This window comes from Aulostomus chinensis, chromosome 13 (assembly GCF_037954235.1).
Source record: "Aulostomus chinensis isolate RoL2024-O1b breed Wild chromosome 13, RoL_Achi_v1.0, whole genome shotgun sequence".
Taxonomy (NCBI): domain Eukaryota; kingdom Metazoa; phylum Chordata; class Actinopteri; order Syngnathiformes; family Aulostomidae; genus Aulostomus; species Aulostomus chinensis.
Genome location: NC_141332.1, coordinates 20,764,233 through 20,790,410, shown reverse-complemented (window position 1 = coordinate 20,790,410; position 26,178 = coordinate 20,764,233). Strand labels below are relative to the sequence as shown.

The 26,178-nt window shown below is 41.2% G+C and overlaps 1 protein-coding gene across 3 annotated transcripts in view; it reads left to right on the top strand.

Annotated features, from left to right (window-relative positions):
• The window catches only part of enox2 (ecto-NOX disulfide-thiol exchanger 2), a 161,703-nt gene that overhangs the window by 106,615 nt on the left and 28,910 nt on the right, over positions 1–26,178 (top strand). For all 3 annotated transcript variants that reach the window (XM_086222046.1, XM_086222047.1, XM_086222048.1), the window contains 4 exons: positions 10,533–10,688; positions 17,790–17,996; positions 21,198–21,431; positions 23,479–23,691. In XM_086222046.1, coding sequence (XP_086078172.1) covers positions 10,533–10,688; positions 17,790–17,996; positions 21,198–21,431; positions 23,479–23,691 — 810 coding nt within the window. The remainder of the gene's footprint in view (positions 1–10,532; positions 10,689–17,789; positions 17,997–21,197; positions 21,432–23,478; positions 23,692–26,178) is intronic.

The following is a 26,178-nucleotide window of genomic DNA, read 5'->3' as shown; positions in this document are numbered from 1 at the left end:
CGTTCCGTATGTTTTCAGGCGGAGGATTATGAGTTAAACCCTAACCCCATTAATATATGAGCTATCAACATGCAAATGAATTATTCATAAATGTTTTATGGATGTTTCTGATTTGTTCTTTCATTTTATTGTCATATACACTGGAAAAAATTAAGAAAATGACGTAATGCTTTTTTTTTTCTGACAAAAAAAAGTTATTTTAAGTAATGCCTAGTGCAAAATATTTATCAAATTAATTGACTTAAGCAAAATGAACTTGATAAGAGGTACTAATTGCCCAGCCCGAAGCAGGGGCAAAGAAACAAAACTATTAATTTGTTTTGTCTTTTAGTTAGGTATTGAGTGAATTATGGCTTCGTCTCTCTTGATTAAGAGTGTTTGCTGTTCCTGCAGCGACTGGCTGTGACCCATTAATTAAGCAAAATGTATTTAATCACATTAAATAGAAAAAAAGGAAAAATAGGACCTAAAAAAAAAATTCAATGTGAATCACGATGCTGCATTCAAAATGAAGTGCATTTGTATTTTTCATTACTTCAGTGTCAAGAATTATCCACATCCGCGTTGTGCAGTGATTACACACTGGCAGGTAAAAACAATATCAGCCTCGTGTTGCTGCGCCTGGTAACAAAGTTGTCAAACTCAACGGAATGACAAAGTGTTCAACTTTTCCTTTTTAGGGTGAAGGGGAGGTGGTGTAGGGTGCGCAGCGGCATGAACGATGTCAGCTATTCCAAACACCTCTGGGGAGTAGAGCCATGTGACAGACAGCGTGTGAGGTCCACCGTATCTCTGGAGAAAAACAGACTGTTGATTGTTCTATATTCATCGTAGTTGCAGTTGTAGTCAGCTGACTGGACTAAACGTTTGACGCTGTTAGGATCAAACAGGTTGTTTTATTATTATTATTCCTTAGATAATTTGTTTTATTGCTTGGTATCTTGGGAAATTAGTTGTTTAAGCTTATCAAGACCTTGAAACTTGTTGATTAGTAAGATGGCGCTCCTCTAGTTCATAGTATACAAGCAAGAGCTCTGAGATCAGAAACAGAGTTCCTGTGGTCATGGAAACTTTTAGAAGCCATGGAATTCAGCAATCAGCGTTATTGTGGATATTGATCCTGATTTCTGAAATACCATTCTAATTCTGTTTGCATTCTTCTGTAACCATTTTTAAAGGAAGTCTGGTTGCAAGTTGATGTTAGCTGTAACAACATCACATGCATCCCAGCTAATGGCTAGCTCTGTCTCAAGGACCGCTCCTCAATCATCCAGAAGTGAGCCCTGTCTCGTGTACAGGGGACGGATAAGCACTGTCATGTGGTTGGCAATAACAAAGTCTTATTTATGTACGTACGTAGAGGGAACTGTGAGAACCGAACAGAAACTTCAGCAACTGCAGGAACGAACATCTGGTTTCAACATCTTTGACATCTGACCCAGAGAACATATCCTCTTCCAGGAGCATTCACCGTATATTTCTCCAACCTTCATCAGCGTTCCCTCGATCACTTCCAGACAATAAGTAGAAGCAGATGGATAGATGGCTGTAGAATTCATCTCGTATATTTATCTGCAAACACAGACAAGAAAGTTTTGATGATAATTGTTATTATTATTATTCACAATGCAGTATGTGTTTTATCATTGTAATGTACATCTCCTCAGGACAGCTTACTCTGATGTGCCTCACCTCCTTTTTTGGGCACCCTTAAATTGAAGTATCCTCTTATAAATCACAACCTCAGCACACTTCCAAATAAAGGGCCTTTGTCCACATTACATTTTTCTCTGATAGAGAAATGCTAGTAGGGCACCTTACAGCACCAGAAAGAAACATTGTGCAAATTTCTATGGCTACATTATCGAAATAAATTCTACAATTGACTGGAATCACCTCTTTGGGTTTATTATCATTCTTACCATTTGTTTGACATCGGCGTTTCACCGTGAGGATTCTTGCCGTCATGATAAGGCTGTTGTCAGCTGTCACCACTCGGCCTGACAGCGGTAGAGTGAGTAGGATGGGGGTTCATTTAACAAACTGTCGTTACAGAGAACTGATGCAGGGCATTTCCTCACAGTTGCCTGATGTTTTGGTTTTTCTTGCTCTCATATGTTAGTTTCTGTTAGACGTATCATGTAGTTTTGGACAAACACATCAGCAATATTCCACAGGAAGCGGTTAATAGTTGGAAAATTTATTTTCTGCAAACAGAAATGTATTATCTTTTGTCCTGCAACATCTTTTAAATCATTGCAGCCCCTCAGAGTTACCTTGGAACCTACTGTAGTAAAAGCCTTAAACTCCAAACCACCTTTCTGAGATGAGGCATCCAGGAAGAAGCAGTTATGTTTTCTCTGTTAGCCAACTCTCATTTTAATGTTTTTTTGACCTTGAAAGTGTTTTTCCCACACAACAGCCCGCTCCACACAGCACTTCTCAAACATGTATAACTGACTCCTTCATTAAAAATAGATGTCTATTTTCACAGGAGTGATAGATTCAATTGGCTCGTTTGCAGCTTTCCCTTTGCCTTGAGTCACATTGGGTGAAATCAGGATGTGTGTGGGACTAACAAAAAGGTGCTGGACACAGACTCACAAAGACTCTGCAGCAGAAAGAAATTATTATCCTTTTCACACAAATGTATTTGCAAGTTAATCGGAAATAATTTAGATGCACATACTTATGCTCAAATACACACACCCTGAAGAATAGATAAGCAGGCTCCTGGGACTGATGACTGTTCCCTGGATAAACAACCGCTCCTTTTGTCTGCTGCATTTCACTTGTCCTCATCCCCTCCCAACAGGCTCCACTATCACTCTTTCCTCCACCACTATGCGCACTTCTGCCTCTTTTGCATTGCAATCATGAACATACCTTGACTTTTGCTGCAAGGGTTATACGAGAGAAGTCCAAGTCGTCGTACATCAGGCTTTTAGTGCCAGAACAGGGCTGTATTAGATCCAAAGGTAGATGATTATATGTCTGTTGATGAACTGCAGTGTTGCAGGAATATGGCTGTATACGTATATATTATACAGCACGAAGGACAGCTGCTTTTGTATTTATTGTCAGACCGTTTTACTCATAAAACCTTTCCCTTACTCTGAGGCTTAGTGAAGTATTGACAACTTTTTTCTAATATCCGATATGAGTAGGTCGGTAAGGCTCTAAGTATGGATTGAATTGATTGTCCCTGTTCCCTCCATCCTTGATAAAAGCCCTGGACATCACCCAGACCCCTGCTGACTCCTCAGTTCATCATCTGTGTCATGTGCCATTGAGCCCATGTGTGAATTTAGAAGAACAATTCAGAGAATTCCATGGATTGAATGGGGGTGTTGGTGTTTCATGCGACTGGTGCTAAATGGAAGGAATAAAAATAAACTGGAAGGTGCAAGACACTAGATGAAATTCAGGGGCTCAGTGAAGGCCACAACCAGACGACAAATTTGAGGAATGGCAAGAGACTTGGTTGTTGGGGACCAAATTACAAACCAGTTATGTGACTAAAGCGTACTTTTTGAGTGAAGTTGTTGCTCCTGCAGACTCTTCCGAGACACCATCCCCCACCCAAACAAAATGGAGTATTTCCAGTGTTGTTTGATGTCTTTTGTTAAATTGAACAGCTCCAGATAATGTTCAGCCTTGATTCTCCAAATAGTCTGCAGCTCATGTGAGAAAAACTGCTCAGAAATAAATAAACCGAATGCAAACACACAGTGAAATATGATAAGGCTCATATCCAATCATCCAAACAGTGGTCCTCAAATTAATTTAGAGGGCAAAAGAGCCCCAGATATGAATTTGGGTCTTCTCCCTCATTAGCTCACCTGGGTTAACATGAGGAGATGCATTAGCTGAAAGTCATTCCTTTGCCGTAAGCTCTTTCCCATCCTCGTACTGGATGTGGTGTCCCTTTCTGCTGAGTGCTGAGACGCCAGAGGTTTTGGCTGTGAGTAGGCGGACAGAGGAGAGAGGCAGAGACTTCCTCACTTCAGACATGTTTGGGTGCTGAAATGGGAATTTGTGGCTGTTATTCATAGCCATGGAAGATATATTGGATTGTAGATATTGTTAAAAGCTAAGCTTGTTATGGAGATTCTGGTATGGAGGATTCAGATAAAGAAGACAGACTTTGAAAGGCAACATAAGGTCAAGTAGATTCTTATTTAGATGTAAAGGAATAAGGAGATAAAGGAGATGAATCGAGAGATTTTTTTATTTCTCTCCTGCTGGTTGCAAGCTGTAGAAAATGTTACTGTAAATAGAAAATGATGCTTAAGATGTTCATATAGAGATGCAAAGAAGGGCAACTCCTGGCAGAGACTGAGTGAAACATATTTCAGCCACTGGTAGGGTTCCAGGTGCCATCGCGAACTCGCCTCATTAGAGAATATTATCCAGCATGCCTCAAAGCAAGTGCCTGTGTCCTCTTCCCTCCGCTACCTGCTGCAGACTGCTAGAAGGGACATTTACCCTGGAAATCAGGGAGGACAAAGACGTGGAGAAGTGAGAAGGAAAAGCATTATAGCTTGGAGCTTCACACAATTGCTTTGTTTTATTTCTCTGCACTTTCTGATTGATAGGCAGCTCAAAAGGTAATTACATTGAACAAACCTGCAGGAAACACATTGTTTAAGATCAAACAGAATCGATGGAGATGAACAAGAGGTAGAAGGAAGGGTGTAATTACCTTCTTGGGTAACTTTTATGTGTTAGGCTGGACATGATCATTCATGCATGTTACTGTACAAGGAGGAGATGTGAGTAGAGATGTTTGAGAGTGTCAGTTTTCCATCACTAGGGCGAAAAAAAGACCCGTAGGAAAGGATCCGACAGATGTGTGGTCATATGTAGGTGGAGGGTTATTTTTATTGTTCTATTGTTCTTTAAGAGGACCCTTGTCCACTCTAAATGTCTCTGTGGAGGTTACTCAGACTCAGAGAGGCCCACTTTTTCTCCAGCACACAGCCTTCTGATGCTTCACTTCATTCCTAGGATACCTTGATACCTAAAACAAAAAGAAAGCAAGAAAATTTCTCACATATTATTTCACAGGTCTTTTCATAATCTCTAATGTTTTATACACTTGATGAACTTCTTGAAAGGCCCAGGAACATCTACCATTTTAGAAGATGTGGCGGTTGTCTTGATAAAGGACTTGTCGATACCAGGAAGAATACAATCATCCTTTCTTGTTTTTTGCAACATCTGACCCTGCCATTGGGATTGTCCCGCACAAAAGACTCATCAGAAAAGGCATTGCATCCATGTCAAGGTTGCTTTAGTTTCCTTCTTCACTCGCGTGAGTGTCACCTTCTACTACTTCTGCCACCATCTTCTACAACTGTACCTCATCAGCTTCAAGCTTTGATTTTTAGATGTAGAGCTTCTCCCCTTCAGACTGGATGTTAAAAGTGTTTGGGTTTCTGTCGCCTCGCTACCTGTCCCAACCCATCTGGACATCCCTCTGACCTCTCTCATGAAAAGCGTTTCTCCCTAAGACCCAGCACACTATTCTAGCCTTTCTCTGTACACGCAAGAGTCAGTTATGCTTTAAAATCCCAGGAGAGCATCTATTTCTGATATACCAGTCCACCTGGCAACAACAACTTTGCTCCTTTCAAAGTCAAATCAATCTTCCCCGCTCGGATGCTTGGTTTGAACTTTTGACTAGTCCGGCTATTCTTCTCAGGCCTCTGCCATCCCCATCATCATCTTTTTCTTTAATACTCAAACCAGACCGTTTTGCACCTACAAGACTCCCATTCAAAGTCACTTCAGTGTTTCTTCTCCATTCTGATGCTTGGTTTGAACTTCAATTAATCTAAAATTGTTGTCTTTCTGACCCATAATTGGCTGGGTAGATATTTGCATCTGAACAAACAAAAATCTTCTATCGACATTGATAAATCCTTTTCAGCACCATAAATACTCACAGTGAAAAAAAGAAAATGCACCTTTATCCAAATACACAAGAGTAAGAAGGAAATAATAGTATGATGGTAATGAAATGCATGTCCTTGAGCTACAGTATAGTGTTGAAAATGGAGATGAAAGAACTCCTGAGAAGGAATGAAATCACCTCCTTGATTACACACAGCTATGCTATGTGCTGGCTTCAGGTCCCGGGCTGTTGATTGACAGATAAATACATAAGCACAAATGCAGCACTCATACACAAGAGCACACAGCCCAGAGGGAACATGGGCGGCTCCGCACTGAAATTTTATCAGCCATAACCTGATGGAAGCAGATGTTCTTTCCATGTGTGCTGTTCTGCATTGATATACAACATGAAAACTCTCAAGAATGTAGACGAATTATACCACTGGAACAGGGAAGCACCGTCTAGGCAGATAAATGAATTGGAATTTAATTTTTAAAGATATTTTACCGTGTATGTCCACATTGACTCCTGTGTGCTGTTTAAAGCTGCAAGCACACTTCAGGATTATTAGACAGGAGTTTATACAAGATTCACAATGGCATCCTGGTCTGCACCAGTCTGAAGTCATTTGGGTGTCAGAGCAGAGGGGGTCGTGTGTACCTGAGACCAACCCAGCTGTAAATCTCTACCATCAAGAGCCAATGAAAACAGTGGAGCAAAGCTACCATCAGTCTGTGTCGTTGATATCTCTCTACCATCATATCTGCCACACCAGGCATTAGCGCACATAGCCTAGCCTTGGCTGCGGTATGTTACATTACCAAAAGGTACCTGCAGCTGGCTTGAGCTGCCGCGACAAGTGGTGTAGTGCTCCCCAGTTTTTCAGTTGGAAAGAAAAATACTCGCAATCTTTTTGTAATCTGTCAGGATTGCTAAAGCTGTCTTGTGTTCGGGAAGCTTAAGTCATTTTTGATTAAATGCAAAGGGTTTTATTGGCTCGAAGGTTTAAACACCATGTTGCCAAAGCAACCAGTGGGTAAATGCTTTGTGATAAATATCTAGATAGATATATACATACAGTAGAGTTTATATACCGCCCCTCAGACTCTGGCGTGTTGATACAGTACATATCTGACTGCCTGTCCTCTTTTATGACTATTTCCTCTTGAGTCCGTAGCACTTTGAAATCTGAAATGTTCCTCATTTCTTTGATTTTTTTTTTACAATGCAGGAGGAAGTTAATCTTGTCGTCACCTGTTGGACGGTTACCATTATTTCTGTTCCTGTTAAGCTTTCCCATGTTTCTGTCTTCCTTTTTTTTACCGCCAGCTTGTCGTCTCTGAATTTGTATTTGATTAGGATCCGTCTGTACTTTTTATCTGACAGTGGAGAGAAATTCTGCAATTTATAATCTCTTTTCAGTGTTGGATGATAATTCTAATCTACTTTGGCTGTTTCTTTGCCAGTGTTCCAAAATAGCTTTCTTCTCAGTGCGCTAGGACTCCGGTGTTTGGGAAGCAGCATGAATCGTTTTTCTGTGGAGTTTAGAAATCAAGTAGCGATTGTACCACAGCTCCATCTTCCATTTGCTCTCTTATCTTCCAATTTTCCTCGCTAAAGAAGTCATCAGTCACCTGGCATTTAGGATCCTTCTTATCGCCAGCTTCCTTCTCATTTTGACACTTTGTTTAGCGGCCAGTGCTGAGGTCATCGATAGACAAAGTGAGCCTCACTAATGTCCATTTGTCTAATTTAATATATTCTGCCTCGCTTTCCTAACCTCTAGCACTCTAATTTTTTTCAGCTGGTTTTATCAGTATAACCTATTTATTACACTCTGGGTCTAGGGACCTGTTTCCAGCCTTTAATTTCTGTATTTTCTCCCTCCTCTCTTCAGCGTAGAATTAAAAGTATTTATCTCCACTTAACAGTTAACACCAGAGAACAATAATTTAAACTAATTGATATTTAAAGATAGGAATAGTCTGATTTGAAATGGAACATTAGGTATTGATACTGACATTATTGATATTTAATTGGAATTTCCAGGCTAAAATGACTTCAATCAGATTTTTGAGTTAAAAACAAAAAATTCATCCAAACTTACATTTAAACAGACTTTTTTTTCCCAGTGTTTTCTCCAATGCTCTCAATCTCCTAGTTTTGGCTTTCACCTTCTTACTTTCATTAGATCAGACCTTTGGCGTTTTCAGTCCTGTCCTAGTTTAATGATACCCGAGAACTGGATATGTAGTACTCCTTATTAGATCCTGAAGCATCTAATAAGTTTTAAGGATTCAAGAAAGTTGTCCAAATGGGATGTCCTAGAATGAATATATTAAAATTGGATTCATCTGATATCCTGATGAAGAGAACTGGGGCTTTCTCCTGGAGGGAGGTCTGGGAGGAGAGCTGAACCATGACCCACAAAAGTGACGTGGAGAAACGCATTGGGATTGTTTATGTTGCCAAACGGGTGTCAGGCTGTAGGCGGGACCGAGGCGTGCACCGGTAGATCAGACTGGTTCTGGAGACATAAACCACTCCCAGAACTCATGCAGAAGAGGGGGGCTTGAGTCGCCCAGGGTGAAATGTGTGTATATGTGGGGATATTCACGAGTCCCCGGCTGAGCCCATAGCCTATAGAGTGCTAGCATCCCCCTCCTTTACGACTTTGCGTTGCGGGAAGGAAGTCAATGATTTTGTTTCGCCTGTGGAAGAACTTTCGTGGGAGAGTAAGTTACACTTCATCTTCAGAAATACTCTGGATTTTCATTGTTTCAGCAGTATTAGAGTATGACCTAACCACTGTATGAATCAAGATTATTGAACATTATACAGTAAATTTCCAGTTATTCCCTTGATTTTGCTCTGAGAGATTCTCAGTTCTCACCGTCGATCCAAACAAGGCCCAGAGAGCAAATGAGTGAGATTCACATTTGTCACATTTACACTGACAGTGTCATCGGAAATTTGAGAAGTACCAGAGGGCTGTTTTTCATCTGATTAAATGTAATATTGTGTCATCTGATGGATTCTGAAGAAATACAGGGAAAGGAATCCTAAGAGGAACTGATGTATTTTTGCTCTACAGTAGCTAGACACTAATTCATGCATTTTTACAGCATCGTTTTGGAGGTTTTCCAGAATAAAGTCCTATTTTTATATCTTGAAATAGCTTCCTTTCACAGGTTTGAGCTCCTGTCAAAACATTTTAGTAGGATTTTCACATTTACATTTTCAAATTCATGCATAACAAATATAACTTGACATTACTTTTATTTTTTAAATGTATTAGATTTCAATTGCAAAAACTAACACCTTCTGTGACGAGCGTGTACAGCCACTCCAGTATGTCATAGTGATTATGTTGAATGTCCAGTACATTAAAACATGTGTATAATCTCTAGTAAGGGATTTGTTTCTGGTAACTCTGCTTCTGATGGGACAGGTGCATAAACACCCATGAAGCATATAATTGTCAACTCCAAATCCTCTTCAGGTGATGTGGTGGCACATACTGCAGGGCAATGTCATTTACATTTCAAAAACCTCCATTCTGGGTTTTGCGCTCACCTACCATAAAAGCACATGTGGCTCTGGGATGCTGGCGCTTGTGTGTAGGTGTGCACGTGTCCTCGCAGCTTCAGTCCAAATCAATACTGCAAATAAATCCATCTTTGGTTGTGAGACTCAGCTGTGTGATGGCGATGTTTTACAGATGTTAAAATAGACGAAAATAGTCTTTCTTGAAGAAGAAAAAATTGATGAAATTTATTATAATCCACATGAAAATCTGATGAAAATAGTGCAGTAATTTAAAAGAAAAAAACTATAAGGCAGATGCTGGACCAGCCGATGATAAAACAGCTTTAAAAAGGATCCGGAAAAGGGGTATATACCTGGAAACATCACTTACAGACGCACCAATGTGGATGCCAAGAAAGGGAGCCACAGAGTGCAGACTCTTCTTGTATATTTTAGTTGTTTTAGATGATATGAAATTGCGTTGGTGCTGCAAATCATAACCTTGAACTGCTGGCCACACAATGTCATTGTCATGGTTGTGAATCAAGGCTTCACATCCCATGTGTTTGACCTGTATTAGCTTCGTATTTGTGATGTCATAAATCCTGCTCTTCGGCCCGCCTCCCAAAAAAAATAGCAGCTTTTCACTGAGCACAGAGAACATTCACACTTTGAGCAGTGAATGTGTAAACAGCCTACCAGTGTGCGCACATGCGTCGCTCTACGCAGGAAAGCTCAACCATTCTACTGCTGGAACAAGACGAAATGCACTTTTTTTTTTTGTCTGGATGAGACTTTTAGGTCATTGTCAGTGGGAATGACAGAGGCAGTGACTCACTAAAACGTTTTAATTATGCATGTTGTTTACAAGATGATTTAATCATGAATGGGTGCCACTATGTGTAAGCTGCCTGCATGTCACAGTTGCTGACAGACGAATCGCTGGGGGAACAAGTACACAACGTGAAAGGGAAATTAAAAGATTCCAGATGGGCTGAACTGATACCTGACTGTTGGAACGACTGATTAAATGTCACTATGTGTAAGTGTTACTACTTGTTCTAGCTGTGAGATCTGATTTATATTTCTCTCCTGACTTCAGATTTTGACCCCAGCCTTGGAATGATGGCTGGAATCACACCTATGAATCCCATGATGCCTGGCCTAGGTATGGTACCTGCACCCCTCTCACAGGATCTACCGGTTGTCAAGGAGATCATCCACTGCAAGAGCTGCACCCTCTTCCCCCCCAACCCCAGTAAGTCCTGATGTCGAACACTTGCCGCCCTCTTCTGCACCATCTTCTCAATAACCACTGCACAAAAGAAGCACACCACTCTGAAAGCATCCATTTCTGAAGTTGTATCTGTCATCAACGAGGGGAAATAACACAAAAGCCCATTACCTTGTAGTACCTGAGAATTTACAATCTCTTTAAAATATCCTTGTATATTTTTGGTGTGTACTTTTACCTGGTGTCACAATATGTTACAGGGGGGAAAAGCTGATTAAAAGTTTAAACTTCACCTTGCAGCTAAGCAAAGGAAATGAATGAGGCACTCTGTATACTTACCTGGAGGCTGAAAGAGGGATCAGCTTTGCAAATTACCCAACTTTCACCATCTGTGATGCAAGGTTGAGCTTTTTCTTATATGTTTTCCTGGAAATCAGACATGAAGTGGAAAGTTGACATGTGATGTTTGAGTTATTCATTCCCTATCAGGGATTTTGGACCTTTTTCTTCCTTTTCATATTTGCTTTCTACTTCTGTCTACCTTTCTAGTCTGTCCCAGTTACTCCTCAATCACTTTTTGATCCTCATCTCTGTCAGTAATGTATCTCTATCACAAAAGGCAGTTGATCTCTGAGGCAGGTATTTTGAATAGGCAAACATCTGAGGAAACAGCCTTTAGGTACTTGGATTGTACTCTTAATCCATCAGGGATGGATCATACGCTGAGTGAATAGCCACCTTATTGCGTTGGATGAGTTTTGTGTTATGCTACCCTTGGAGATTTGTTATTTGGACCAACAGTTCCAAGTAGCGTCCCCCAGGTCAAGTTGGTTTCAGGATAGAAACCAGATTAAGAATAATGAATGCTGCGCACAAGTAAACTTTCTTTTCTGATCATATATATATATATATATATATATATATAGCTGGAGGGAAGTGCTGTAGAGGATCTGGAATATGTCTGCAAATCTTCTACCTCTGCAAGCTGCTGCTGCAGAAAGCAGCCAACAGACAGATGGATATAATGCCTTGTTGGGCTTTTTGCCAAAGTCGTTTTCTAGAATAGGTACCAGTCACCAACTTTAAGTGAATTTTATTTTCAAATTTCTGGAAATTGGCTGGTTGGCAGGTTACTTGTCACATCAGGTTCTCGAGCAGAGGAAGGCCAGTGGATCTTTCTGTTGCTTGAAATGAAGTGGTATTGTTTGAATATGGTCAGTTTTTGCATCTTTTGAAAGCAGCTCTGTTGCCTTCCAATAGGCTTGATAAGGGAATGAAAGGAGGACCTTAATAAAGTCTTTCTGGTGCCGTGACGCTTCTCTTCTATCCAAATGTATACAACAGATAAGCTGTTAGTTTTAACCACAAGCTCTTTGTCTTGATCCCACATTTACCTCGGCGTTCATCGTCACAACGCTAACTTTACTTGAATGAATGCGCAGTGGCTTACGTGGGCAGGGAAGGATTCACGTACGGAGTGAATGCATTGCTAGCATATATATATACTACGTGTCTTAATTCCAGCTGTCTTGAGATGTGTTAATTACACATGTTCATATCCTGATGGAGGTCAAAGTACTGCATTTATGTTCAAGTCAACATATCAACAGTGAGCCTAAAAATGTACCAGTGTCAGTGACACATAGATGTGCTCTGATGCAGTGATAGATGTTTTAGGAATGCAGGTGAGAGTTGGGAGAGTTTTACTCTGTGAAGAACAAAGGGACACATGTATTGATACTGGCTGCAGTGCTGGCTAAGAGCTAATATTATAATGAGAGTTCTGGCATTCATGTGACCAGGATGCATATGGCATCTATTGGAGGTAGTCATTACCCTCCAGCTGCACACACAACCTGACACCATGTGCAGCATCACCTCCGACTGACCTTTAGCTGAGCATTAACAACCTTGTAGCCCTCCCCCAGCTCTCAAGCTCTCTCCCCTTCTTCCATCTTCTCAGTGTGAATAACCTCACTGTCAGTGTGCATCCTCATCATCTCTTTTCTTCCTGCTTCCATTTCCATTTTCTTCAGTCAGACCCTCCCCCATTCAGACGTCAATCCTCTTTCACCTTGCCGCTGCTTCCTCCCACTCGTCTATCAGCGCTAAAGTGGTGGAGTATCATTTCTGTTATGTCTGTGCGACGGCGACAGCCAAGGCCCGAGGCATGATGTTTTTGACTTGTCCATCCATCCCTCCCATTGTTGTGAGTACAATATCGCAGCAACGCCTTGAGGGGATCTGGCACAATCGCTCTCTAGGATGAACTGATTAGAGGTCGCTGTGACCTCACAAAACATAGCTCTGGATGTAATCCAGGAATAGATTTGCTGATTATGAAGAAATATAACTCAAATGTCTAATAAGTCAAAATCACGAAGTGATGACTGTGACATCACAATGTTCTACAAAAACACTTTCCAGGCCTTTATTGGCAGAGACATACGCGACGAGGCGGTAATTCCATTTTTTTCCTAAATGGGCATGACTGTGCTCGTGCTTCTCCTCCCCGTGCCCATGGGGATTTAGGGTAGTTGAGTCTCTGGGCTGGAAAGGCTTTATCTCCATCTCATAGTCTCTCATATGACAGAGAGGAAGAGAGGATGTCACCCTTTTTCTTCAAGTACTTTCAATATTCAAGTCATGTCCCATTTACATAAATAATCACGCTTAAATATTGTAGATCTTGTTGTGTTTCGTTTTGTTTTTGTTTTTTTCCCCCACATGCAGTGACATGCTGCTGGTTGACACAAGTGAGTGAGTGGTTAAAAATGTAACTGCTCGTGAAGAAAAAGGTCATTTGGAACCATGGCAAAATCACAAGATTACCTGAGAGGCCATCTTGTCAGACTGCAAGTTTTGCGTCTGTGTCTGAGCCCCCCTGTGGTCTGGACCAAGGATGCCGACCCAATATCGGCTCGATACTGGCTCAAGTCACCGCATCAGAAATTGGAAAAGGATATGAATATCATCCAGTCGGATCCATTAGCCCAAATCCCCTTACGTACATGCTCATGTTGTCACCTGTTTTGAAGAGAGAAGAGTCAGGAGTAACCCAGAGAGAAGGTAGTATCAGTCCCATCAGATACTCAGTGCTGAGCTATCAGTGTCAGACATAAAACACGGTATTGAGCCATCCCTAGTTTGGACAGATCAGCCTCCTTTGAGGAGGTAAGGGTGTGGTTTAAGTGTGAGGACAGCAAGTCTGTTAGCTCTTCTACGAACTGACCTCAGCTCCTGTGCCAGTTCATTCATCTGATTGGTTGAATTTGGGGCCTGATAGACAGATGGTTCATCCAATCACCTGCTAAGTGTTTTGTTTCAAAGTGCTGCTCTTTCCAAAGAGTTTCTATTGGCGTCATGTTTGTCCCTGTCTGTTCTAATGTAAACAGACGCATTGAAAGGTAGGATGTCCTCGTATTTTTAGAGTCTGCGAACGTCCGCTCCCATATGTGATGTGATGGCTCTCCCCATGCGTGGGTTCCTGCTTCTTGTTTGTTCTCGGATGACATGGCGGCACCTAATGTTTAGTTGGGTGTGAGTAAATGTAGTTAATCTTCTGAATAACAGTCCTTCAAGGGTGGAAGCCTCCTCCCTTTAGCGACCCTCCAACCATAAAAAGGGGTGAGCCAGTGTCTGTGATGGATGTGCTGACTTGTGTAGCAAGCTGGTGGATGGCTACGCAGCGGTCCTGTGGGAGCGGGCAGGACATAGGAGCAGCAGTTGTCTTCGTTTAAGAACAGCCTCGATATTTGTCTAAGGTGTCTGGTGTGTCAAAATAAAAGCACAGTTTATTCGTCGTCTGCACTTGATAATATCTGGAAAAACATTATCCACATTCCCTCAAATGCAAATCATACACTTACTGTAGGTCCAAAAATAATGAAAAACCTTGTACACAGCCACCAAATCCAGTCTCTTCAGACCTGTAATGAGTCGAGTGAGTAAATAGAATATAAAGAAATAGACCTTAAAGACTTCAGTTTATCACACATTCAACTATGTGGTTATTTTCAAGGATTGCATTGTATTTTCAGTATGCTTAGTGTTATGCTCCTCCTTATATATGAATAAATTTAACAAATTATTGAAATCACCATAATGTTCTACACAATATAACGCTGCTTTTGAATTCACTCTGCATTTCTCAACACAGAACCCCCTCATCCACCCTCCTCTCCTCTCTGTCCTCGGGTTTTCTGTCTGCATTTTAAAATGATCAGCCTTGAAGTTTCCTTTTCACAGTTACTCAGAGGGACACAGTCATCGAGTTAGAATTTGAACAAGAAATTACTCAATCTGCCAGCAGCTCAACTCGCACATATCCTGCGTAAGCTGCCTTCCGTCCTCCATCTCTCTCCGCCGCCGGTTCACCTGCTTGCTTGATTTGCATAAAAATGCATTCACTGAGAAGACGCACTAATGCTATCGTAGATTGTATATCATGTATAACCATTTTATCAGGCAGTTGAGAATAGCTTATTTATATCTTCTATCAGGTTAATTTGCATAGAACCAGCTAATGTGATGAACGGTGGTCTTCAGTAGCACAGCAAGTAGCTGACATTCGTTCCAACAAAAATGCTGGGAGTTATCACCAACTTTACAAATTACAAGTTAACGGATAATTCCAGTGATAAAACAAAAGCTTCTTTCTCTAAATTAGAACATAAAACACTGACCTTCTGCCGCACTACTACTTTTTTTTTCTGTCCTCACTGCTCTCCTCATAATCGCCATCACCACCATCAGCCGTTTTCGCTACCCAAAAAAGGTCAGTTAATTTTTGTTGCATCTGCCAACAAAGCTTTTTCTTGCTGTTGCAGGCTTTTACAGCTCCACCTTTTCAGTTTCTGTCCAGCTCAAAAATTAATTTTATCTGCCAACTCTGAAGGTCAAGGAATGAAACTTCACGTCAGTGTTTCTGCTTTAACCCTACATTCACAGGTGAGGTGGTGGAGACCTTGGACGCGATCAGCTGAAAGTTTGTTGAGTACTGTAGGAATACAAGGAGCTTTCACAACAGGAAGATAACACTTGCTTTTTTTTTTTTTTTTTTGCCAGAAGAAATATGATGTATTCTCTTTAATCTGTGTTCAAATTGCAACTCTTCCCACTAACAATTGTTGAATAAATGAGTGTTACTTTCATAGATGAAAACGAATAAGAAAATGTGCCCTTTCAAATTTTGCCAACTAAAAACCAGACTTAGTCCAACAATAATCAAACAGACCAAAATGAGATGAAGGTTTCGAGAGATGTAGTTGACTACAATGAGACCAAGTTAACAAAAAAAAGGTCTAATAACCAAAATGTGACTAAAACAAAATCAAAATCCACTGCACAAAAACCTGAAGAGACATTTCACTGAGTAAAACGACTACTTGGTGAAAACAAGACTTAAATGCTGAGATTTTTAGATCGATAGACTATGTGAACGAGATGAGAATGAATAAATAACTGACAAGTACATTTGACACAGGAGTAAGACTAAATAAAAAAACAAATAACTGTGAATATTAACACTGCATGCTTAATAACATCAGCTGGGTCCTCTAAATCTGAAGGCGTTACACCATGAAATTCCCAAATTGCGAAGCTCAGAGTGGGACCAGCAAGTCCACAGAGAAACCTGATTTCTTGGGGTTGCATTGCGGTATCGTTCCGTGTTCTCCCACAGACATCCATCACGTCAAATCAGAGCTCAGTCTTGAATAAGACCACACTTCACATCCTCCACTCGGGGCCTCAGGTATCAAAACGAGGGCCGTCTCATGTTCCCTCTCAAGTATCAATTCTGAAGGCAGAGGGAGTCGTCGGTTACAGTGACTGCGAGGCTTTTCAAGCTAATCCAGATCCAGAAATACAGCATCCTCGATGTTCTGCTGATTAGCTGGTTCCCTCCTCATGGACCCGGGTAATCACATTCATCATGGATGAGAAGCCTGATCTGTTGGAGATTAGATCAGTCAACACTCATCTGTGTTGAAGAAGTGAATGCTGCAATGCAGGGGACCTTCCACATGAGAAGATTTGCAATCACTTTGTGGCCAGAAGGATTTCATTTTCATGCATGGAATAGTTTGATATTCACAGTAATCTAACAGAAAAAATACAATCTAAGCGTATTCCTCCAATTTATCATTATACATGCATTAGCTTTATTATTTTTAAGGTCAGAAGTGCAGAGCTTTAAATGTGATCCAGAGTGTGGCCTGTTTTCAAAGTGTTTTATCATATTAAATACAAATTTCTCATGTAAATTTTTTTCTGACCCAGCCGCTTATTATTCACAGCCTCAATCTGGGACTTGACTCTAGGGTCTTCTTGTCATTTGTGCCTTATGAATGAGGTGCTTTATCATACAGGCCTATATTTCCCTATGTCTGCATATCTTTGGAGTTTTACCTCAGCGGAACATTTCCTGGATCACATATTATGTTGACGCTGTGATAAAAATTGAAAACTAATGTTCAGGTCACTAAGGGGAATTTTTTTCTCCATAAATTTTATTTTTATCCTTTCTAATATGGTCCTAAATTCAATATTATTTTTCAATCAGTCAAAGGGTAAAACATCTTTGTGGATCTTCTCAGTGTCCAGACAGTCAGCGATGATTTATTTTGGAGGTTTCCATCCTTTTATGGCTCTCATTTGTTGTTCTGTATGCTTTTCCTTCTGTGTTTATTTGCTGTATTGATTCGTCCAGGCTTTTGATATTTATTGAGTCTGGTGGTATTCAAATGTTGGCATTTCAAGTAAAAAAATCAAATCTATATTTTAGACTGGAGGTTCAATTCTCTGGTGCCTTCCCTCTCGTCTTCTGTTATTGTAATGTTGTTGTGGCTTGGGTTTTTCTGTACATTTCTAAACAAATACAGGACAGGAAATCAGACCTGCTCCTCTGGTCTTCCAAAACCATTTCCAGCAGTCATTTAATCATAACAGTCTCTTCCATCACCATTGGACAAATTGTTTCCAGTTTCTCAAAAAGCATAATTCATACTCTAAATCAAGTTTTACTGTTATGGGGTTTCTGAATATTTTCTAGCAGCCACAGCCATAATACTTCAAACCAGTCACATAACTCTGAATTTCTTTTTTTCTATCACCTTTGAACAGATCTCCCCCCTCCAGCGACAAGAGAGCGCCCTCCAGGGTGTAAGACAGTGTTTGTCGGTGGTCTACCAGAGAATGCCACTGAGCAGCTTATCATGGAGGTTTTTGGACAGTGTGGCGATATCACCGCTATCCGAAAAAGCAAGAAGAACTTCTGCCATATTAGATTTGCAGAGGAGTTCACTGTGGATAAAGCTCTCTTCCTATCCGGTAAGCCGTGATCAACGTAAAACCTTTATCGCTATTTTATGAGTTGTTTATTGGTGTTAAGTGTGTTCGTGCCAGTTGACTCATGAATATTGAGCTCGTGGAAGGCACCAGTTTATACGTTGCACATGCATTCAAATAAGATCAACCATCTAATCATGGAGATTACGGTTCTGTTAAGTGCACCCGAACCAGCCTGTAGAAAATAAATATTACAGAACTGGAAAGCTGATGGAGTCTCCATGTTCTCCCTGTTCCTGTGTGGGTTCTCTCTGGTACTCCAGCTTCCTCCCACAGTCCAAAGACATCAAGAGAGGACGAGGCTGATTGATACTCTAAATTGACCGTAGGTGTGGCTGTGAGTGTGAATGGTTGTTTGTCTCTATGTGTTGGCCCTGTGATGGACTGGTGACCCATCCAGGGTGAACCCCGCCTCTCGCCCGAAAGCTGCAGGGATAGGCTCCAGCCCCCCCGCGACCCTGAACAGAATAAGCGGTAAAAAATGGATGGATGGATGGATGGATGGATGGATGGTAAACTGATGTCATGACAACAAGTTTATTTCCATATTGGGGTCGGTTTTATGTGAATTAAGCAAATCTTCTGTATTCACTACGGCCCACCTCTCTGAAGCTGTGCTGTTGGAGGCTCAAGGGTATTGTAGTGTTCCAATCCATCTGTCTCACCAAACTAACACAAAAAAACTGGTTTGTCAGGAATGAAGTTGAAATCTAAGGTAAAACTCTACAAAGTCATTCTACAGCCTGTTCAGTCATGAAATTACTCAAGAGACTTCCATTTATCGGAATTTAAGTCACAGATAGAATATTTTAAGACAAGAAATATGCCTCAACAACTTCACTGGATGAACTATTATTGTAAATCAGTTAGGAGTGAAGTAATTTAAAATATAGTTCAACTTGTGGCTCACACTGGACAAAATCAATACTCTGAGCACGCCTCCCTCTGGCAAGCGGAACTTAAGATTTTGCACAAACCAGGCTCACGGGTGCACTGTGGTACTGATATGATTTTGTGTGTCCACTAGATGGCACTGGAGAATACACACTTGCTCTGTATTATGTTGCTATGCATCATGTGAAGACACCAAGGTGTGATGATTTAAATCAGATATTTGTTCCATCAGGCTTTCTTCCTGTAGCCACTAGGTGGCACTATGACTGACTTAAATTCAGCTTGTAAATGACATCATGCCAGGACTCTCATCAAAGGTGAAGTCTAAGAATTGTCTGATCATGTGGAGTTCGGTCATTACAGTTTCCCTTTCTTAGGTAAAATACAAATTTGACGACTTTTAACACCATATAACAAAATCTCTCCAAATTTAGGATTGGTATGATCAACCCACCGTCAAAGGTTTATCAAAGCATTAAAGAGTAATTTCCTGGTAAGACTAACCTGCCCAAAACATTGGATGTGTTCTTCCATGTCCCACAAAACACCACTTCAGTGAGGTTGGTGAAAATCAGCCTTGTAGTTTTTATGTTGTTTACTGACAAACAAACAAAAAAACTAACAAATGCCATGAAAAGATGACCATCTCCCCCTGAGGCTTGGTTCATTATAAATCACCTCTTGGTCATACATACCTACATAAAGAAATCCCATAAAAGAAAAGCAGCAAACTCAATAGTCTGCCCTGCATTATTAAGTGCTGAAGCACCTTTGTGTGTGTGTGTGTGTGTGTGTGTGTGTGTGTGTGTGTGTGTGTGTGTGTGTGTGTGTGTGTGTACGCATGCGTGGGGACGTGTGTGAGTTCCTGTGATTCAGTCTGCCATTATTCTTGCTGTAAGATGTGGAGCTGAGGTCCATGTTTTAGCCAGATGACGGAGCAATGTAGTTTTCCAATAAATAATACCCCCCCCACACACACACACACACACATACATATATATATATATATATAGTGTATATCCATCTGAGATCTGCACTGAGATCTCCTCATATGAAATATTGAAGTCATGGTTGAGCCTGAAGCACAGCAAGACGACTGAAGTTGAACCCCCAAACTGACGCACAGTCCTTGTTTGCGTCTGCTTTTCCCATGGACACCCCCCATATCTGTATTGAGAAGAGTGTTTGTCGACCCTCCCAGTGAATCACAATGGGCATCATTACAGTGTCTGGCTGGAGCACACACTCACATACCCAAAACATGAGACACTCTGATCATTTCAACCAATTAATTCACAAAATGGGCATGATTTCACTTCAAACCTACAACCCCCCAGTGACAATTGAATTAGGATAAGAGGGGCATAGTGGGGAAAAGAGAGAGTAATGAGGGATACTGTGGTCTCTCGTTTTTGCCAGAGAGGTAATTTCCTCTCCTCAGTGTCTTGGGTATTGACAAAAGAACAGAGGGTGTCAGTCAACAAAACCCTACAGCCACAACACATCTTCTAAAATGAAGGCTCCAACAAGCAAAACTGATAATGACGAGGACAAAGAAAGAGTTGGTGTAGAGGTACAATCAATAAACACTCTTGTTCTCTTTTACTGTATCTGTCTAATGGACTAAATACAATTTGTGCAGTATAATGGAGAGTGACTCACTACTGGCCCTGATGAAACCAAACAAAATGTCAAGTAAAGCACATTTGTGTAAATTTACTCTTTCAGGCTCCCTTTTGTCTATCTTGCTGCTCAGCTGAATGAAATTTGTGCCTCCTGGCAGGTTTTTCATTTGCAGTAAAGTGCTGCATGTTTTCTCCCCAATTCAACTGTTCTTTTTAGTTTGTTTTGGGGGAATAGTGTGCAACAAGATGTGAAAGATTTAAAGCACAATTTAAGGAGGAGGTGAACCTCACCTGTGAATGGGATGCTGTCAAATATTAGATGGACTCAGGGTTCAGTGCAAACAAGGAAGCCATATTTATGTATTTGTTTGGGGGTTTTTTTGCATTCATTTTGCCTTGTACCGTCAAATATCCAGTAAAAACCCGAGATGCAGCTTTTGAAAACTAAAAAAAGGCAGCATAGCGATACAAGCACCTGCAGGAGCCGCAACACACTGAGAAAATGTTATCAAACTGTCTGAGCAGAGCGATAACCTCATTTTAGCATGTGAGTTCCCTGCTGACCCATCTGTTCTCCCCAAATTTACGTTCTTTTAATCTGCTACTCCATCGCCACACGTCTTCTTTTGTTTCCATTTAAATGCCTCCTCCTTTGACTCACCAGGTTATAGAATCCGTTTGGGCTCCAGCACAGACAAAAAAGACACTGGCCGTCTCCACGTGGACTTTGCCCAGGCCAGAGACGACCTCTATGAGTGGGAGTGCCGTCAGCGCATGCTGGCCAGGGAGGAGCGGCACCGGCGCAAGATGGAGGAAGATCGCCTGCGGCCGCCCTCCCCCCCTCCTATCGTCCACTTCTCTGAGCATGAGTGCAGCCAGCTGGGGGACAAGATCAAAGGTTTGTAGATGTGGATGCTGACAACGCATAAAGCATGTGCAGTCCTCTTTGTGAGCACATCTTGAGCTTCAAACCATCTTAGTGAGGACGTTTCGGCCACTCCTCACTCTATGAAACACCCTAAAATTGGAAAAACAGACGAGCATAAATGTAAATAGTGGAAATGTTCAGTTCATAGGCATGTTGATCTATTATATCTTCAATGCTACTGTTAAATTACATGACGTATGAAAATAAAAATGTACACATATTTGCATCCAGTCAGCTGACACGGGAATAGCGACAGGGCGAGCTAGCTAGCTTATGTAGGAAAAAACACAGTGTTTTTACAGGAGAGTACAAGACGGACACATTCATTTACTTTTCATAAGTACACCTCAACAACGAGCAAATAAAAATGTGAAGTCAAACCTCAACACACTCCACATGATCTATGTATATTTCACACCCAAATTTGCAACACCTTTGTGATGTTTAGTCGACCGCCAGTGCTACAGACAGCACTAACATGAGTGGAAAACTATGGAGAGGGAGCCCCCTCTGCTGGACAAAGAACAAGTCCTATGAGACACTAAAGCAACTTTTCTTCAGGTTTTTACACCAGCGCGCTTTAGCCAACATATATACGACAGGCTATAAACAGAAGGCCACCACATGAATCAACTGGGCTCTGCAAGTGTGTCTTTGTCTTTGGCCAAGGACAACAAATGCAGACATACTTGATAGGAATGTTCCTAGACTACAGCTAGTAAAACTGACGGAGTAGTTCTTCAATGCACTAACTAATTTAGCTAGTTTGTTCTCAACTAAAGTTACACAAGGCCTTTTTAATGCAATGCACCACTTTCCCCTCCCCTCGGCACATGCTTCTCACGTTTATCGTGTTCTTTGTCTTTTATGATCCCTTCTCCACCCGTAGCCCCACCTGCTCATGTCCCCATCTGTCAATCAGTCTCTTCCCTTTCTCTCCCTCTTCATCTCTGTCCCTCTCTTTCCTTCTGTCTATATGTCTTCCTCCATTATCTGTCTTTGTCTTTCCCCATGACCGGTCAAAGCAGAAGGCCGTCCCTGTTGAGCCTGGATGTGCTCGACGTTCCTGCCTGTTAAAAGGAAGGTTTTGTCGCCAATGTTGCCTGATGTGTTTGCTCATGGAGAATTTTTGGCTGTAAATTCATTGAGGGAGTGTGGTACTAGACCTGCTCTACTTGTAAAGTGTCATGAGATAATTCTTGTTGTGATTTGGCGCCATACAAATAAAATTGATTTGACTTGACTTGACTTCAGCACACTGTGTTCTCCTCTGTGCCCCTTTTCCCCTCTCCTCTGCCTTCCTGGCTGAACACACTTGTTTCACTAATAAGCAATGACACTTCCAGGTCTCAGACACAGTTGCCCGATAACAGAATAGCTGTAACTTTCTGCTTCTCCATCTGTGCGTGTGTCTTTTTTAGTTCTTCCCATTCTTGGCTCTGTTGTAAAGAACTCGAACACAGCATTCTTTTGGACAAAGATTTGTTTCTGATCACTTTAAGCTGCTCTTGTAGAAACGCACAGCCCAGCTATTTAGTGCAGATTAAACTTTATGAGTTTCCTGACTTTTCCCAGAGAAAAAAAAAATGGGTTTAGCCCTTCTTAAAGACCAGTTTTATTTCTGTTATCCAAAAAAAACAATTACTTCATTTGATGACATGATGAGACCCAGGAATTTTATACCCCAAGTGCCTACTGATTGGGTTTCACTGCCTCTTTTTTTTCCTTTTCAAACTGTATCAAGCAAATCCCTCCAACCAGTTTTACTCACCTGTCCTTTTTATCTTACTCCTCATCCTTGTTCATATTAATTCTGACTTCTGCTTCTCTTATTTCCACTTAGTAAGTTAAATATTCTTTAATCTGTTTGCATTTGAGCTATATTTTCTTTTCAAAGATTACATTTCCAAAGTTTTATGTCTTTCAACACCTTTAATGTCATGGAACTTAAAATGGGAGATATTATTCATTGAGGAAAACCTGACTCTTCCTCTCTGTGTCCTCACCTCTTGGCCAGACGACTGCAAGTTTGCTGACGCGGTGCGTGTGCTCTTGACCTGGTTGGAACGAGGCGAAGTCAATCGTAGGAACGCCAACAACTTCTACTCTATGATCCAGTCCTCCAACAGCCACATCCGCCGATTAATGAGTGAAAAGAGCCAGCATGAGAAGGAGATGGAGGAAGCCAAAGACAAGTTCAAGACCGCTCTGGCTGGCATACTGGCTCAGTGTGAGTCTTATGTTCTGCACATTATAGATCTGAATGTACAGTGCAGTGTTGGTGTGAAGAATTTTTTTACTTCAGCCAAATATAAGTTCAGGATCCTTCACACTTGGAAAGAAACTCCTTTTTGTGCAGTATATGTACAGAATGGGAATATGAATTGCCAAATTTCTGGGTGTGATGTAAGTTTTTATAGATTGATACAAGCTACAGAAGCTGACTCTGAGTCACAATGCAGTACAAATACTAACCCTGTTGATGAAAAAGTCCTTGTGAGAGTGCTGAAACACTGAATGCTGCAAAAAAAGTAAGTCTTTTAATTTTCACAGCCCCTTCATCAATTCTCATGTGATGCCAAGAACATAAGTAAGAGCCTCATGTTAATCTGTGGTAGTTTGTTATTGAGAAGGTGTTTTAGAGGTAAGTTTTTCATGGCCAACGATGTCATGTGGAATATTACAGCTACCCTCAAATACTGCTTTTGTTTTTCCTGCATCCTTGAACACAAAAACATGAGCACGCCAGCATTTAACCTATCACAGATCGAGTTTGTCCCAATCACAGAATCACGTGAAATTCTGCAGTGAAGATAAAGAAAGAGCAATGACAATTTAGGGAATGGTGATGTGTGACACCGACTTCCCACATTTGCAGCATATAATTTTTTCTTATTATGCCCTGCTACACAGCCTCCCTTCATGAGGATTAGGACATTTCTGATATTGGGTTGGCAAGATACTCAGCACAGTTCAACAGCACCACCAATTACAGCCTCCAGAGTGACCTTCAAAGTAAATCACTTCTATCCAACAGATTCAGTACCTGATTGGTGTGATCGTATGTAGGGGGCATTTATCGCAGAGCGGCTGCACTGTTCTAAATCAGTGTTATGGATGTAGCAAGAATAGACAAAACAAAAAAAGAAAATGACAAAAGAATTTTGGATTCAGTGTCCCAGCCTTGTTTAAGTAACTACCAACACACACAATATTTCATTAAAGAGAAGTATAGCATCCATGACGAGGAGGAGATGGGAGAATATTCAGGTTGCTTTCAGCTGAAAATAGTAAGTAGACCAACACATTCATAGCATGAATACTGCACAGGCCGAATATACACAGTAAATGCACAGTGAGCTCATTTGAATTGATGAAAGGCAAAGTCTACTGCTCCACTCAGGCTGTGGCTGTGCAGCTACTGGTCTAAAACAGTGCCTGCAGCAATGTGTCTCAGATATCCCACCACATGCATGCTAAATAGAATGTGAACATGCCTAGAAAATAACATGAAATTCATGATTTATGTACATGAATAAATACTTACATGTAGAAAAACATGTAGACGTATGTTAGGATGTGCTCTGGTAGAATCCAGCGAGGGTTCCTGTCCTTGTATCAGCCATCATCCCTCATTTCAACATTTGCAGAACACGTTTTGCACTTTCTTTCACTTTGAAACTATTTCTCCTTACCAAATACTACTTGTGTGTTTGTGTGTGTGTGTGTGTGTGTGTGTGTGTGTGTGTGTGTGTGTGTGTGTGTGTGTGTGATATGCATGAAAGCTCACAGCCCTGAAAGTCTGTACACTTTTCTCTTTGCCTTTGCTATCGATCGGCTCCATCAAATTACAGGGTACTTGGAAGATGCTATTGATCTCTGCACCGTTCTCACACACACGCACAGATACACACACACACTCACACACACACACCTAGCTAGTGGTCTCATTGACTTCCTGTGTACATTAGGACCTCAGGGATACACAGACCACCCATACAGTCCTCCATGACCACCCACATGACAGAAGATAGATTTTATCATCACTGCAGTGTATCGATATAGTCGTACCTCCCATATGCTGTAGGACACAGACTCCGCCATCTCAGAGAAGCTGCTGTCACATAAAATGGCACCTGGTCTGGTTCTAGGAAGAGGCCTTGACCCAAATAAGCTGGGCCAGTTTACAGTTACAGCCTTACAGCCATACTGAAGGCTTAATTTGTAAGTATCTTGGAGATTTGCGAAATACAGACCACTGGGCACTTTCATTAAGGTGAGTTTGGGCTGGATCTGCAGCCCACTGCCTTAGCAGAGCTGCACACTTGTCAACAGTGTTGTAAATTAATTTTGGATGCTGGCACTTGCTTTGTAAGCTTTTCCTTGTTAAACAAATAATTAACAAGAATCTGGCCATTGTTAGTGTCTCTGTAAGGCTGTACTTGAATAAAGTAGCGCTTTGAGCTAATTACTATTGTCAGCAAGCTATCATACTCACAAAATCAACATGTGTCTTGATCTTTTAAAGGTATAATGTTAACCATGTTCACCACTAGTCAAGCCTGTCAGTGGGCCACATGTAAATGACAGCTAAGGCTGATGGGAGTCTCTTTGGATTTGCTGATAGTTGGAGAAATTGAAATTTTGGTTGTGCAGATGAAAAGACAAGGTCACCAAGGTTAGTACAATTCATCAGAGGCGCGTCAAAATCCACAGC